Source organism: Halichoerus grypus, chromosome 11, assembly GCF_964656455.1.
Source record: "Halichoerus grypus chromosome 11, mHalGry1.hap1.1, whole genome shotgun sequence".
Lineage (NCBI taxonomy): Eukaryota > Metazoa > Chordata > Mammalia > Carnivora > Phocidae > Halichoerus > Halichoerus grypus.
The window spans coordinates 39,680,411-39,693,057 of record NC_135722.1 but is presented as its reverse complement, the minus strand read 5'-3'; the positions used below and the strand labels follow the sequence as shown (position 1 = coordinate 39,693,057).

At 37.5% G+C, this 12,647-nt stretch overlaps 1 protein-coding gene across 2 annotated transcripts in view; it reads right to left on the bottom strand.

Annotated features, from left to right (window-relative positions):
• PIK3C2A (phosphatidylinositol-4-phosphate 3-kinase catalytic subunit type 2 alpha) overlaps window positions 1-12,647 on the bottom strand; it is a 95,138-nt gene that overhangs the window by 61,466 nt on the left and 21,025 nt on the right. The window contains exons 1-2 of one of the 2 annotated variants that reach the window (XM_078058346.1): window positions 10,012-10,126; window positions 6,697-7,828 (exon numbers count right to left, since the gene is read on the bottom strand). In XM_078058346.1, coding sequence (XP_077914472.1) covers window positions 6,697-7,770 — 1,074 coding nt within the window. In that variant the 5' untranslated portion in view covers window positions 7,771-7,828; window positions 10,012-10,126. Of the gene's footprint in view, window positions 1-6,696; window positions 7,829-10,011; window positions 10,127-12,647 lie in introns of those variants that run through there. The other variant, XM_036098635.2, reaches the window with a different exon arrangement.

Sequence of the window (12,647 nt, the reverse complement as noted above, 5' to 3'; positions counted from 1 at the left end):
TCCTGGTACTGGTCACAAAAATTTGAACCAAAGCATTTAGATTATTATTAACAAAAGACACTAGAAGGAAACAGGAAGTAAGCTTGCTGAATGAGAAGAAAAACACTCTTTTAACACAAAGCATAAAATTCTTATAGGAAATGAATACTTAAGCATGTAAAGTAATTATAAAGAATAGGCACTGCAATCTTATTTTCCAAAAAAACTATGAATCTCAGGGAAAAGTTTTTAAATAACTTGACAGGAACCATCATTATTAAATGGCTATTTGTTAAGTTCCACTGTCAATATTTAACTATAATACCTGCCTCCTTGAATTTTCTTCCTCATTGGTCCTTGTTCTATTTTCTGGAACAATGGACTTTATGTTTTTTTTTTAAGATTTTATTTATTTATTTGACAGAGAGAGAGACAGCAAGAGAGGGAACACAAGCAAGGGGAGGGGGAGAGGGGAGGCAGGCTTCCCGCGGAGCAGGGAGCCTGATGCGGGGCTTGATCCCAGGACCCTGGGATCATGACCTGAGCCAAAGGCAGATGCTTAACGACTGAGCCACCCAGGTGCCCTGGAACAATGGACTTTAAAATTAAGTTACTAACTTGAACTTCTCAATTCACATCGAAAAATATAAACAGGATTTGATTAATTTTAACCTTTCTATAAAACTTTCAGCACCTGCTACCACTTGTCTGTTATAATTAGCACAAAATGCTACTTACTGTAGCACAAGGGTAACATACTTAATATATTGTGAAATTTAGTACATCACTATTTCATCTTTTTTACAAGAATACTATCGTTTTCAGTTATTCTACTTCCTGAATTGGTTTGAGAAACTATGTCCAAAATACAAAACTTTATTTTTTTTAAGATTTTATTTATTTGAGAGAGAGCGAGAGAGTGTGAGAGAGTGAGAGTGAGAGAGAGAGAGATCATGAGCAGGAGGGAAGGGTAGAGGGAAAAGCAGACTCCCCGCTGAGCAGGGAGCCCGATGCAGGACTCAATCCCAGGACCCTGGGATCATGACCTGAGATGAAGGCAGATGCTTAACAGACTGAGCCTCCCAGGCACTCCCAAAATGCAAATCTTTAAAAGAAAAAAGACCACTTCCTCTTACATGGGAACTTCCCAATCTTTAAATATTATCCCTGAAAGGAATCCCAGAACTCATCCAGTCTAATTGATGAGGGACAGAAGCAGAAAAATGTTCACCTTCAGCCCAGAAGGCTGACCGCTACCTGCATAGTTTTGATAAGGTTGCTACGTTCTTAAAGGGTCTCATGACTGCCTGTAAATCTCACCGATAATTAATATCAAACTGAATGATAAGCACCAGAGAAATATTATTTTTACAAGTAGAAATTCAAAGACATCTATGATTTAATACTCCCTGCATATCCCCTCCCCCTTGAGCACTAAGCATATAACCACCAGCTTCATACAAGCTCCTTTTGCCCATGGGTCCTGTCCCTGTTCTAATTAAACAAACTAAGTTGCACCGTGAAACATCTTAAGAATTCTTTCTTGATTGTCACTCTCAACGATCCCACAACATAACCATCTTTATTTCATAGATGAAGAAACTCAGATCCAGGGAGTGACTAATCTCCAATTAAAATTCTCTTCAAAAAAAAAAAAAAAAATTCTCTTCTCAGGCCAAACATTTCCAATCTTTTCAACAGTTCCTTAAAGGACATAGCTTCTAGATCCTGAAAACTGTAGTTGTCTCTTTTCAAGACACACTCTAGTTTGCCAGTGGCCCCTCTTAGAATGTGGTGCTCACACAAAATTATTAGATGGGATTTTAATAGATCAGAGTATAACGGAATGATTAACAACTGCATTCCTCAGCCAGGCTGCAGTTAGACACCTTTAAGCCTGGGCAGGTAGCCTAAGCCACCTCAGTTCAGAAATTGTGCCATTTAGCAAAGCTGTTGACATATACATTCTAGTAATCAAGCTCCAATCTGACTACTCAGCTGATCAAGTCATGTTATTTTTGCTTACCTGGTTTTGCATACTCATGTTTCTCAAAAACAGTTTGCTTACTCCTTTATCCTTACCCCCCCATACTTAAACTTTTTTTTTTTTTTTAAGTAGGCTCCACACCCAGCATGGAGCCCAATGTGGGGCTCAAACTCATGACTCTGAGATCAAGACCTGAGCTGAGATGAAGGGTAAGACACTCAACTGGCTGAGCCACCCAGGTGCCCCGCCCCATACTTAAAGCAAAATCTAACAGGTTTCTGTTAAAACTGATGCTTCGAAGCCTAGTTAATTCTTAGAGTCTGAGCAACTAGCAGTTCTCTGCAACTTGCATGTGATCTGATTTCCCAGCTTGCTAGGGAAACTTCTATCTTTAGGAAACTACCTATCCTCATTAGTCCTGCAAGATATTCTCTGAAAGCACCGCAAATATGGAAAATATCAAGATGGTAATATGACAAGTATTAAAAATAAGGAGAAGATGTATGCACAGAGACAATGAAAGGTACATGGGTATCACAGTCCTGACCCCACCAAAAGAAAGGGTGGAGAAAACAGGAGTTGAACTATAAGAGACCAGTCTAAACTAAAGAAGGGAAAAGGGAAAGGAAGCAGGGTTTTTGTAGCAAAAGTATTAACAACCTAAGTTGCAAAGAAACTATTTCCAGGGTACTTTATTTTTATGTTTTGCTATTTGTCTTGTCATCTTCCCAATTTCACAGGCTCCTGAGTTATGAAGAAACGAAATTTGAAGTTACCTAATCAAGAGGTTCCAAATGCCAGTCCAAGAGAACAGGTTAGCTGTATCAGAATCACTTAGGGAAGGAAATTTTTGAAAAAAGTTATCTTTCCCCTCAAATTCCAAAATCTCACCTCCTCTTCCCACCCCCAAACATACAAAATCAGGATTGAATAAGCCCAAACTCCTCTGCAGGGCACTGTGACATACAAGTTCGGGAAGCTGATTATTTCACCCATGTCTGACTATCTCCTGTAACAGGAAACTTATTACTTCCAAAATAGCATGTTCTATTCATTAAGGGGGAGGGGGGTAAGAACGATTTTAGATTTTAGAGTCATACGGGTCTGAATGCCAGCCAGCTTTTCTTCTTACGAATAGTTCTATGGCCTTCTTCTTAACTTCTAATGTATTATTACGGAAATTTTCAGACATACAAAAGTAGAGGAATATAATAAACAACCATGTATCCATCATCAGCTTCAATTATCAACATATAGCCAATCTTGTTGCATCTATAAGCACCCTATTCCCAGCTCCTCATTCTATTAAAACTATAAAGTAATTTATTACATTTCACTTGCAAATTCTTCAGTATACATCTCTAAAACATAAGAGCTCATTTAACTGCAATACCATTATTACATGAAAAAATTAGTAATTCCTTAACTTTCTTTCTTTTTTTTTTTTTGAAAGATGTTATTTATTTGACACAGAAGAGAGATAGCTAGAGAGGCAACACAAGCAGGGGGAGTGGGAGAAGGAGAAGCAGGCTCCTGGCTGAGCAGGGAACCCGATGTGGGGCTTGATCCCAGGATCCTGGGATCATGACCTGAGCCAAAGGCAGACGCTTAACGACTGAGCCACCCAGGCGCCCCAATTCCTTAACTTCTTTACATTTCCTCAATTGTAAAATAGGTATGGGTTTTTCTGTCCTCATAGGATTCTTAGGAACTCTCTACTGTCTCTGTGATTATTTAAAAAAAAAAAGTGCAGTTTGAACATCTACACACAGATAAAAAGAATGTAGCTCTTAGGTTCTGAGTTCTGATCTTGGATCACTGGACAGTAAATAATTCCAGTGGTCCAGAAACCTTAATTTAAGATGATAACCACAATTCATCTAGAATGGTAATCTCAGCTCACCTGGAATAATGTTTCCCTTAGTGGATAAATGACTTTCCAATCCTGAGAAAGTTAGAATTTGAGACAGATAATAAAATAAACCAGTCATTTATAAATATTTTATTAAATTCAAGGTAATCTATGTATTGTGGTCACAATGCATATATTGTAGAGATGTGAATACATACATACAAAGGTGTGATGCAAGGAGGATTATTTGAAAGTGACCTGGATGCTCATTCTGAACTGAATGGACAATCAGGGGCTCTCTGTCTTCTACCAGTGGGAGGACTGAGCCTACACTTAGCTCCCTACAGGACTACGAGCTTCCTTTTCTCTGATAGCAGAGACTGCAACTTTCCATAGCTCCAAGATCTCCATAGATCTCCAAGTTCTAGGCAGTTGCCCTTCCCAAACAACTCCTGAAAACAGCTGAAATCCCTAATTCAGACTACATGGTGTCAGGCACCATGCCCTCATGCTGTGATGCTTCACCGGTAAAAAGGAGACCCATACTTAGGGAGGGATCTCTCCACTGGAACACTGACCCAAATGTGAATGAAGCAGTGACCTGACCTGAGCAAGATGGGAGGATCAGGTGACTAGTGCCTTTTTTTTCTTAATTGAAGTAAAATTCACAGAACACAAAATTAGCTGTTTTAACTATTTAAAAATGTACAATTCACGGTTTTCAGTACATTCACAATGTTGTGTGGTCATCACCACTATGGTAAGAACACTGAAATGGTCTAATTCTAGAACATTTTCATCACCCCCCCAAAAGCAATCATCCTCATTCCCGCCTTCCCCCACCCCTAGAAAATACTGATCTGCTTTCTTTCTCTATGGATTTGCCTTTTCTGGACATATGATATAAAATGAATCATACAATACATGGTCTTTTGTATGTGGCTTCTTTCATTTATAATGTTTTTAAGGTTCATCCATGTTATAAACCAGGACTTCACTCTTTTTTTGTAGGTAATATTCCACTCATTCCATTCATCAGTTGATGGGAACTTGGGTTGTTTCCACTTTGGGGCTATTATGAATAAAGTTGCTATGAACAATCCAATTTTTAGAATGAGCCAAATGACTTAAGTAGACATTTCTCTAAAAAAATATACAAATGGCCAATTAAGCACATGAAAAGATACTCAACATCATTAATCATCAAGAAGTGTAAATCAAAACCAAAATGATACCGTTTCATATCCATCAGGATGGCTATAATCCAAAAAAATGGAAAATAACAAGTGCTGGCAAGGATGTGGAGAAACTGCAACTCTCATACATTGCTGGTGGGATGTAAAATGGTGCAACCACTATGGGAAGCAGTTTGGTAATGCCTCAAAAAGCTAAACATGAGGAATTGCTGGTAATTCTTTCTAGGTATACTCCCCCTCCGCTCCTGCCCTTTTTTTTTTTTTTTTTTTGGATGACTCATGGCTTAAAGTTCCCCCTTCTCCTTTTAAATACTTTAGAAAATGACTGTTATTTTGTAAAAACAAAAACCACAAGATGACAGAGATATTAAGAGAAAATAATTTGACATTATATTTAGGATTCCAATTTAAAATGTATAATTAACTTGTGATTTCTGAAAGTATTAAGAGATTATGTGACTAAATTTGTAAATATTGAAAAGCTTAAAAGAACATATTCTTAGTGTGAGCTGTAGTCAAAATACACTTATAAAACATTGTATTAGTTAAGATTTTCCTCTTTTCTGATAACATCATCCAAAAATATCCTCATCTATTTTTCTAAGTCTCCTTACTACCTGCTTCTTTCTCCAAAATGGCTTTTCAAAGTCACAATTCAAGATATACCCATCAAAAATCATGCAAAATTCGATTATTTGTGGGTGGGGGGATAGGATAACTGGGTAATGGGCATTAAGGAAGGCATGTGATGTGATGAGCACTGGGTGTTATATGCAACTGATGAATTGTTGAACACTACATCTGAAACTAATGGTGTACTATGTGTTGGCTAATTGAATTGAAATTAAAAAAAAAAAAATTCGCTTCTCCCTCCCTAAAGGCTAGTTGATTCCTAGTGCCTAGGGAGTAGTTAAGTGCTGATCTAATTAGCTGAATGCTGTAATTCACATTAAGGGGAGAATGAGGCTTAAACATTCCCAAGATCCACAGATATTTTAAGAGCAAAATAGAAATCTGCAATGATATACTGTATTTGCAAAGGAAAAGTCTAAACCCTGTTGCCTTTCTTCTGAGGGAAGAAGATATCCTTTCCCAGCTACCCTTAACTAATTTTTACAGATAGTAAGACAATACGAACTCAGCAACTACACCACATAGGCTATAGTTACATTCTTGACTTTCATCAATATAGGTGTTTAAAGAGAGTCCTTTAATGGCTTTTATTTCCCTCCCTCCCTTTATTCCATCCATCCATTCATTCATGGTTAAAATCAACAAAACATTATATGGGAAAATTTCCATAATTGGGTTAAAACCCAAAATTCCTTGTTTACCCTGAAAAATTAAAGAGATAATGAAGAGAAAGTAGGACCATATATAATGAGAGAACATGGAGAGACAGATAAAAATTATCTTAAATGCCTATCAGTGACAGCCAGATCCTTGATTAGGTTTTTTAAAAATTTATAATCCTATTAAAAATATTAATAGCAACTAATTGTTCAATTGACCTAAACACATTTAATCCTTTCCCACACAATCTAAGATTCACAGCACATTTAAGAATAAAGAAAACAAGATTCAAAATGAAAAATAGTTCTTTTACCTAATAAATTATATACTTAAACATGAATTCTGTGTTATACTACTAAGTTTGAGAAGTTAGTAAGAAAAGACTATACCTGAGATATCTGGCCCTGGACTTTTGTAAACTGAGTTGTTCGAATATTTAAAGACTGGCTTCTTGTTACTGTTGCCCCAGAAGATTTTCCATTCACCTTTCTTTCAAGGTGACAACTTGCTGGTGATTGCTCTTCAAGAAGAACAGCATCCCAAGGATCCTCTGCTAGTAAACCTGGAATATTTTTCTCTTCTTCATGGTCTAATACCTCCACATTGTCCACCTTAGGTTTACTTAGGGGATCCAAGTCTAACCAGTCGAATTTACTTATATCTTCAGACTTTGGAGATACCTGTAGATTGCTGACTGTTGCTTTTGAATTTGTGATCTCCAAATCAGTCCTCGCTTTCCCATTTTTTAAAAATTCTGATGTACTAGCTATTTTGTCAAACAGCTTTGCCATGTCAGGACTGACTACTGGATGATAGATAGGTAAGCTTCCTTGTGGATGAAAGGGCGTGGCAGGTGTCAAAGGGTATGAAAAATATGGAGACTGTCCTGGAAAAGTTAAATATATAGGTTCTGTGGACGGAAAAGTAGGCATTCTTGGATTGAAGCCATTTTGGAATGCAGTCTGTTTACTGCTATAAGTTGACTGATAAATAGAAGGTAAAGTATAAGTGGAAGGCCCAGATAATCCAGGTGGCCACTGTCCTCTCTGAAGAGTAGGTCTAAGATAGACCTGTGTTGAAAATGAAGGGCTCAGAACAGGAGTAACTGGCAAGACAGGTGTTTTCCTGGTCTCGAAACTGTCATCCAGCAGTAGTTTCTCAAGTTCAGCTTGGGTGAGCTTTTCTACATCAATATCTACTGCTCTTTTTTGGGTATCCGATTCAGGAAACACCATGAGATCATAATCCTGTTTGTTATAAACTTGTGCTTTCTGTCTGGTGTTGCTTGACAACTCAAAGCCTCTCTGATTATCAGTCACTCGTCTATCCTTTTGCAGTTTTGCTAAAGCCTCTGCTTCCATCTGTAATGCTTCTTCTTTGTCCACTTCTTTTGTTCTTGTTGGTTCCAGATGTGATGAACATTGCTTAAATCCATTATTGTTGGATATCTGAGCCATGTCCATTTAAAAGACCAAACCTTCCCTTATCTATTTTTTCTTGAAGCTTCCAAAATAGCAAGACCTATACATAAAAATAAACATAACACTCAATTAGATTTTTTTAAACACAAATTTATTTTGTTTGTAACTTACCTCCTATGATTTAGGATTTAAAGCCACTTACAAATAAACAACCAAATCAAGATAAAATGAACAGTTGTGGGAAATCTGGGTGAAGAAACATTTTTAAAATATCTTACACACTGCTGGGTTAAGGGATATGTTTAGACATACATGATTTTACCTCATTCCCTGACCTAACAGGAAAGCTAGCACTGTAAATGAACTCAAGAACCTTTCGGGGCGCCTGGGTGGCTCAGTAGTTAAGCCTCTGCCTTCAGCTCAGGTCATGATCTCAGGGTCCTGGGATCAAGCCCCGCATCCAGCTCCCTGCTCAGCAGGGAGCCTGCTTCTCCTCCCACTCCCCCTGCTTGTGTTCCCTCTCTCGCTGTATCTCTCTCTGTCAAATAAATAAATAAAAATATTTAAAGAACCTTCAATTTCAGGTGTCACAATGGCTGCTGTTAACCAACAGCACTTTTGGCAGGACTCTTGGCACAAAATGGCTAAGTGCTAGTCACATATTTTCAAGAGTCTGAACAGGGTTTACTGTTATGCAAACAGCAAGTCAAAATGGTTTCAATCTTTTGCTATTTGTTAAATAACTCATAAGCCAATTAGCAATAAAAGTACTCAATATCTAGTCAACGAAATCAAGGAACTATTATCAAAACATCATATGAGGGCGCCTGGGTGGCTCAGTCGTTAAGCGTCTGCCTTCGGCTCAGGTCATGATCCCAGGGTCCTGGGATCGAGTCCCGCATCGGGCTCCCTGCTCGGCAGGAAGTCTGCTTCTCCCTCTCCCACTCCCCCTGCTTGTGTTCCTGCTCTCACTATCTCTCTCTCTGTCAAATAAATAAAAAAAAAATAAAAAAATAAAAAAATAAAAAAAAACAAAACATCATATGAAAAACTGATTAAGGGTTTATAATATTCTACAACTATTAATGTATAATGTAACATAAATTAGAAAAATAAGAGTGTTAAAGCTACAAGAAGCTGCAATACTCCACTCAAAGGTTAAATTACGGCTGAATTTGTCACAGTTTTGACCACACTTCTATTGGATTATATGTAGTTAAATCATTAAACTACTGGGGTACCTGGCTGGCTCAGTTGGTGGAGCATGTAGCTCTTGATCTCAGGGTTATGAATTCGAGCCCCACGTTGGGCACAGAGTTTAAGAAAATAGTTATAATACTAAAATTTCTCCTTTTTAAATTGCTAAAATATTTATTCATAAACCAGAATAGTTCATTAAACTTTCTCATCGATCAGTTCATAAAAATTTGTAGTCTTCTATTTAAGATAAATACATTTTAGATCAAAATTAACCCTTTGAATCAAGATAACCAATTAAAGGGTTAGTTAGCTACTGTGTAACAAGGCACATTTCTTGCTTCTAATCAATATGATTCAGGGGTTAATTTTGGGTTCTGGAGTCACATCAGCTTGATTTAGGAGGCTGTAAGAGCTTGGGCAAGTGAAAACATTTCCACAAGCCTTAGTTTCCTAACTTTTAAAATGAAAAAGTATCTATCCCCAATATTATAAGGATTAAATGAAACAACGCAACTAAAAAGTGCTTATCACTGGCTTTGAGCATAAGCATTAAATAAATCACATTATTAATCTAACTGATTTGAGATTCACCTAGTTTGAACACCTAAAAATCAAGGGAGCTCCTACTTACATCCTTTTTCTAGCACAGTGCTTCTCTAAAGTATATATGAAATAAAAGTTTAATGACAGGAGGTAGGGAAACACTCAAAGTGAATTCAAATTAATGTAACACAAATGAAAATCCTAAGTGTTGAGGTAATACTAATGAAAAATTATTAGTGATGAGGACATAAAGAAATATTCAAGGAAGACAGCCTTTGCAATTCTTTTATACGACTACAGTTGAACTTCTGAGGCATTTCACTGAAAAGCTTTTCCAAATTTTTCCCTTCTGTGGTAGACTGCAAAACTAGGCACAATGTACACTTAAAATTTGTATACTTCATTGTATGTAAATATTTCATCTCAAGGAAAAACTGTAAACAGATACTTTTACTAAATATACACAAACTACTTAGAGGAAAGTACTGATGTCTACTATTTACTCTGAAATTCATTAAAAAATAATATAAGTTGGGGCACCTGGGTGGCTCAGTCGTTAAGCGTCTGCCTTCGGCTCTGGGATCAGGCCCCACATCGGGCTCCCTGCTCAGTGGAAAGCCTGCTTCTCCCTCTCCCACTCCCCCTGCTTGTGTTCCCTCTCTCGCTGTGTCTCTCTCTGTCAAATAAATAAATAAAACTTTAAAAAAAATAAGTTAATTAGCTGTGAGAGGGATAGGTGGATGAACGTGATAAAGCAAGTACAGGAAAATATTAATAGAACAATCTCGTTGGTAGGCATATGGGTATTCACTTTGAAATCCTTTCAACTTGGCTGCATGACTGAAAATTTTCATATAATGCTGGATGAGGAAGAAGAGGTACAAATTCCTCCCATTCCAGTACACACTTACCCTTTATAAAGTTACTTTGCTTCTCCTCCCATAAAGGGGTGGGGCCTATTTCTCTACTTGATCTGAGCTGGCTCTGTGACTTGCTTTGACCAATACAATATGAAAGAGGTGACACTGTGGGAGTTCCAAGTTCATGAGAGCCTGACTGCTTCAGCTCTTCCTGAGAGCAGCCACTGCCATGTGAATGCCCACAGAGGATGAGAGAGCACTAGGAGAAAAAGGTCCAGCTAACAGTCATCACCAACCACCAAATATGAGTGAAGCCACCACCTTAGACCATTCATCCACAGTCTAAATGACCACATCCACATTAGTGACCCAAGGCAAGACCAGCAGAAGAAACCACCTAGCCTGAGTTCAAGCCAAATTGCTAACCCACAAAATCATTTTGGAATGGTTTGTTACATAGCAATAGATAACTGGTCAACCTTTTCTTCTCATTTTTAGAAAGCAAAATTGAAGCCACTTACCAATTTAACAGCAAATTTAACTTCCACAGCCACCACCACCTTCCTTCAAGTGTCCTCAGAGAATGAACAGTTCCCTTTTCCTCCCTAAATCTGTCCCCTTCTACATGATCCTTAATCCTACTGAATTCCCCTACTTCTTTATCAGTGATTGCCTCCTCTGCATTATTTTCTCTTACTTGCTTCTGCTCCACTGCCATAAAAATGCTCAAATTTTCTACATACTGAGGTGGAAAAAAATCTTAACATTCCTCTTTAGACTCCAGTAGCTTCCATTTTAATATTCTCCTTTCACTGCCAAACTTCTCAAATGAGTGACCCAGAAAGTCCTTTCTTTACTCATTCTGCCTTGGAAAAATTGTAATTGTCCTTCAGGGCCCAATTCAAATACAGCCACCTGTCTGAAGCTTTTCTTAAGCAGCTCCTATTAGAAACTATGTTTTTAGCTCAAATAAAACTTTTATCTTAATTTTCATAGACTTTATGCTGTTTTTGCCTCGTCAGTATCGTTTCTTCTGGTAGTAGAATCTGTAACTTCCTTTTTGGAACCTCGTCATTTCCCTTTTGTTCCATCTAGTTCAAACAGGCCTGGAACATCCTATTCCCCACTCTCCTACCCCCAACCACACCAGGGGATCCAAGTCTGGCCAATTAGAGTTAATCCCAAGACTTCTGAAACTATGTGGAAAGGAAGCCTATCATTGAAGCTGCTAAACTTTTGGGATATAAGCCTGGCATTGCTGTGGCCATCTTTGCCTCCACTCACTGAAGATGCTGCCCGAGAACGGATTCAAGCCAGAAGAGAGCAGAGCTATGATAAATAAATTGAAATAATTTCTGGATATTACATTAAGTGTCTGGATCCAACCCATGTCCAAGGCCAGTCTTTTCATTTATGTAAGCCAATAAATTCTTCTCTTTGCTTAAGCTGGTTTAAAATTACTTTCTCCCATAATAACCAGAAACCTTTTAACACAGACTCTATGTCTACCCAACAGACGAATAAGCTTCTTAAGTGCAGAGACCTACTTTCTTTCTTCCCTACAACATTTAAAAGCACCCAGCTTAATTAATATGGAGCTTAATTTAATGAACATGTGTTTTAAAGAAGGAAATAAGAGCTATCAGACAACTTTGAAGAAGAGATTTCAGATGGCACATGACCGGAACATATGATGGGAGAAATTAAGTTTAACTGCCTATTATTGAACACCACAACATGGTCTATTTTTCACAAAATCAGATGGATTAGAACAAAACAAATTTTGCAAAGGGAAAAAGATACTGAACTGCAATTAATCTTCCACAAGCATATTGCCAATTTATTTAACCATTTTCCTGGCTACCATATTTGGTAATGATATGACATCGTTCTGAAAGAGGGAATCTGGATTTTTTTAAGTGAGTTTGAGATACAGTTTGTTCAATAGCAAATACACTTATTCTGAATATTTCAAATTAATGTTACCTCTTATTTACTGACAAAGGTATAAAATAGTTCGAAAAATATTTTAACACTGAATGTGGCATTTTTTCACATCATCAATTCATTTGCTTGCTCTATCCCCAGTATCAACCCAAAGCAGTATATGCTAGAGTAAATTCAACTCTAAGTAGTAAGGGTAAGCACTCTGTTAACAGTTGAATTACCATATTTTAGCTTCCCAAAAGATTATCATGCATGTATACTCAAATGGTAATAAAGGACTTAAAAGGTTGTCCAAAAGTAACCTAGTGCTTCAGCTATTTTTCTGAGGCTGCTACACTGACATGCTCCATTAATTTTTTGAAATAAAAC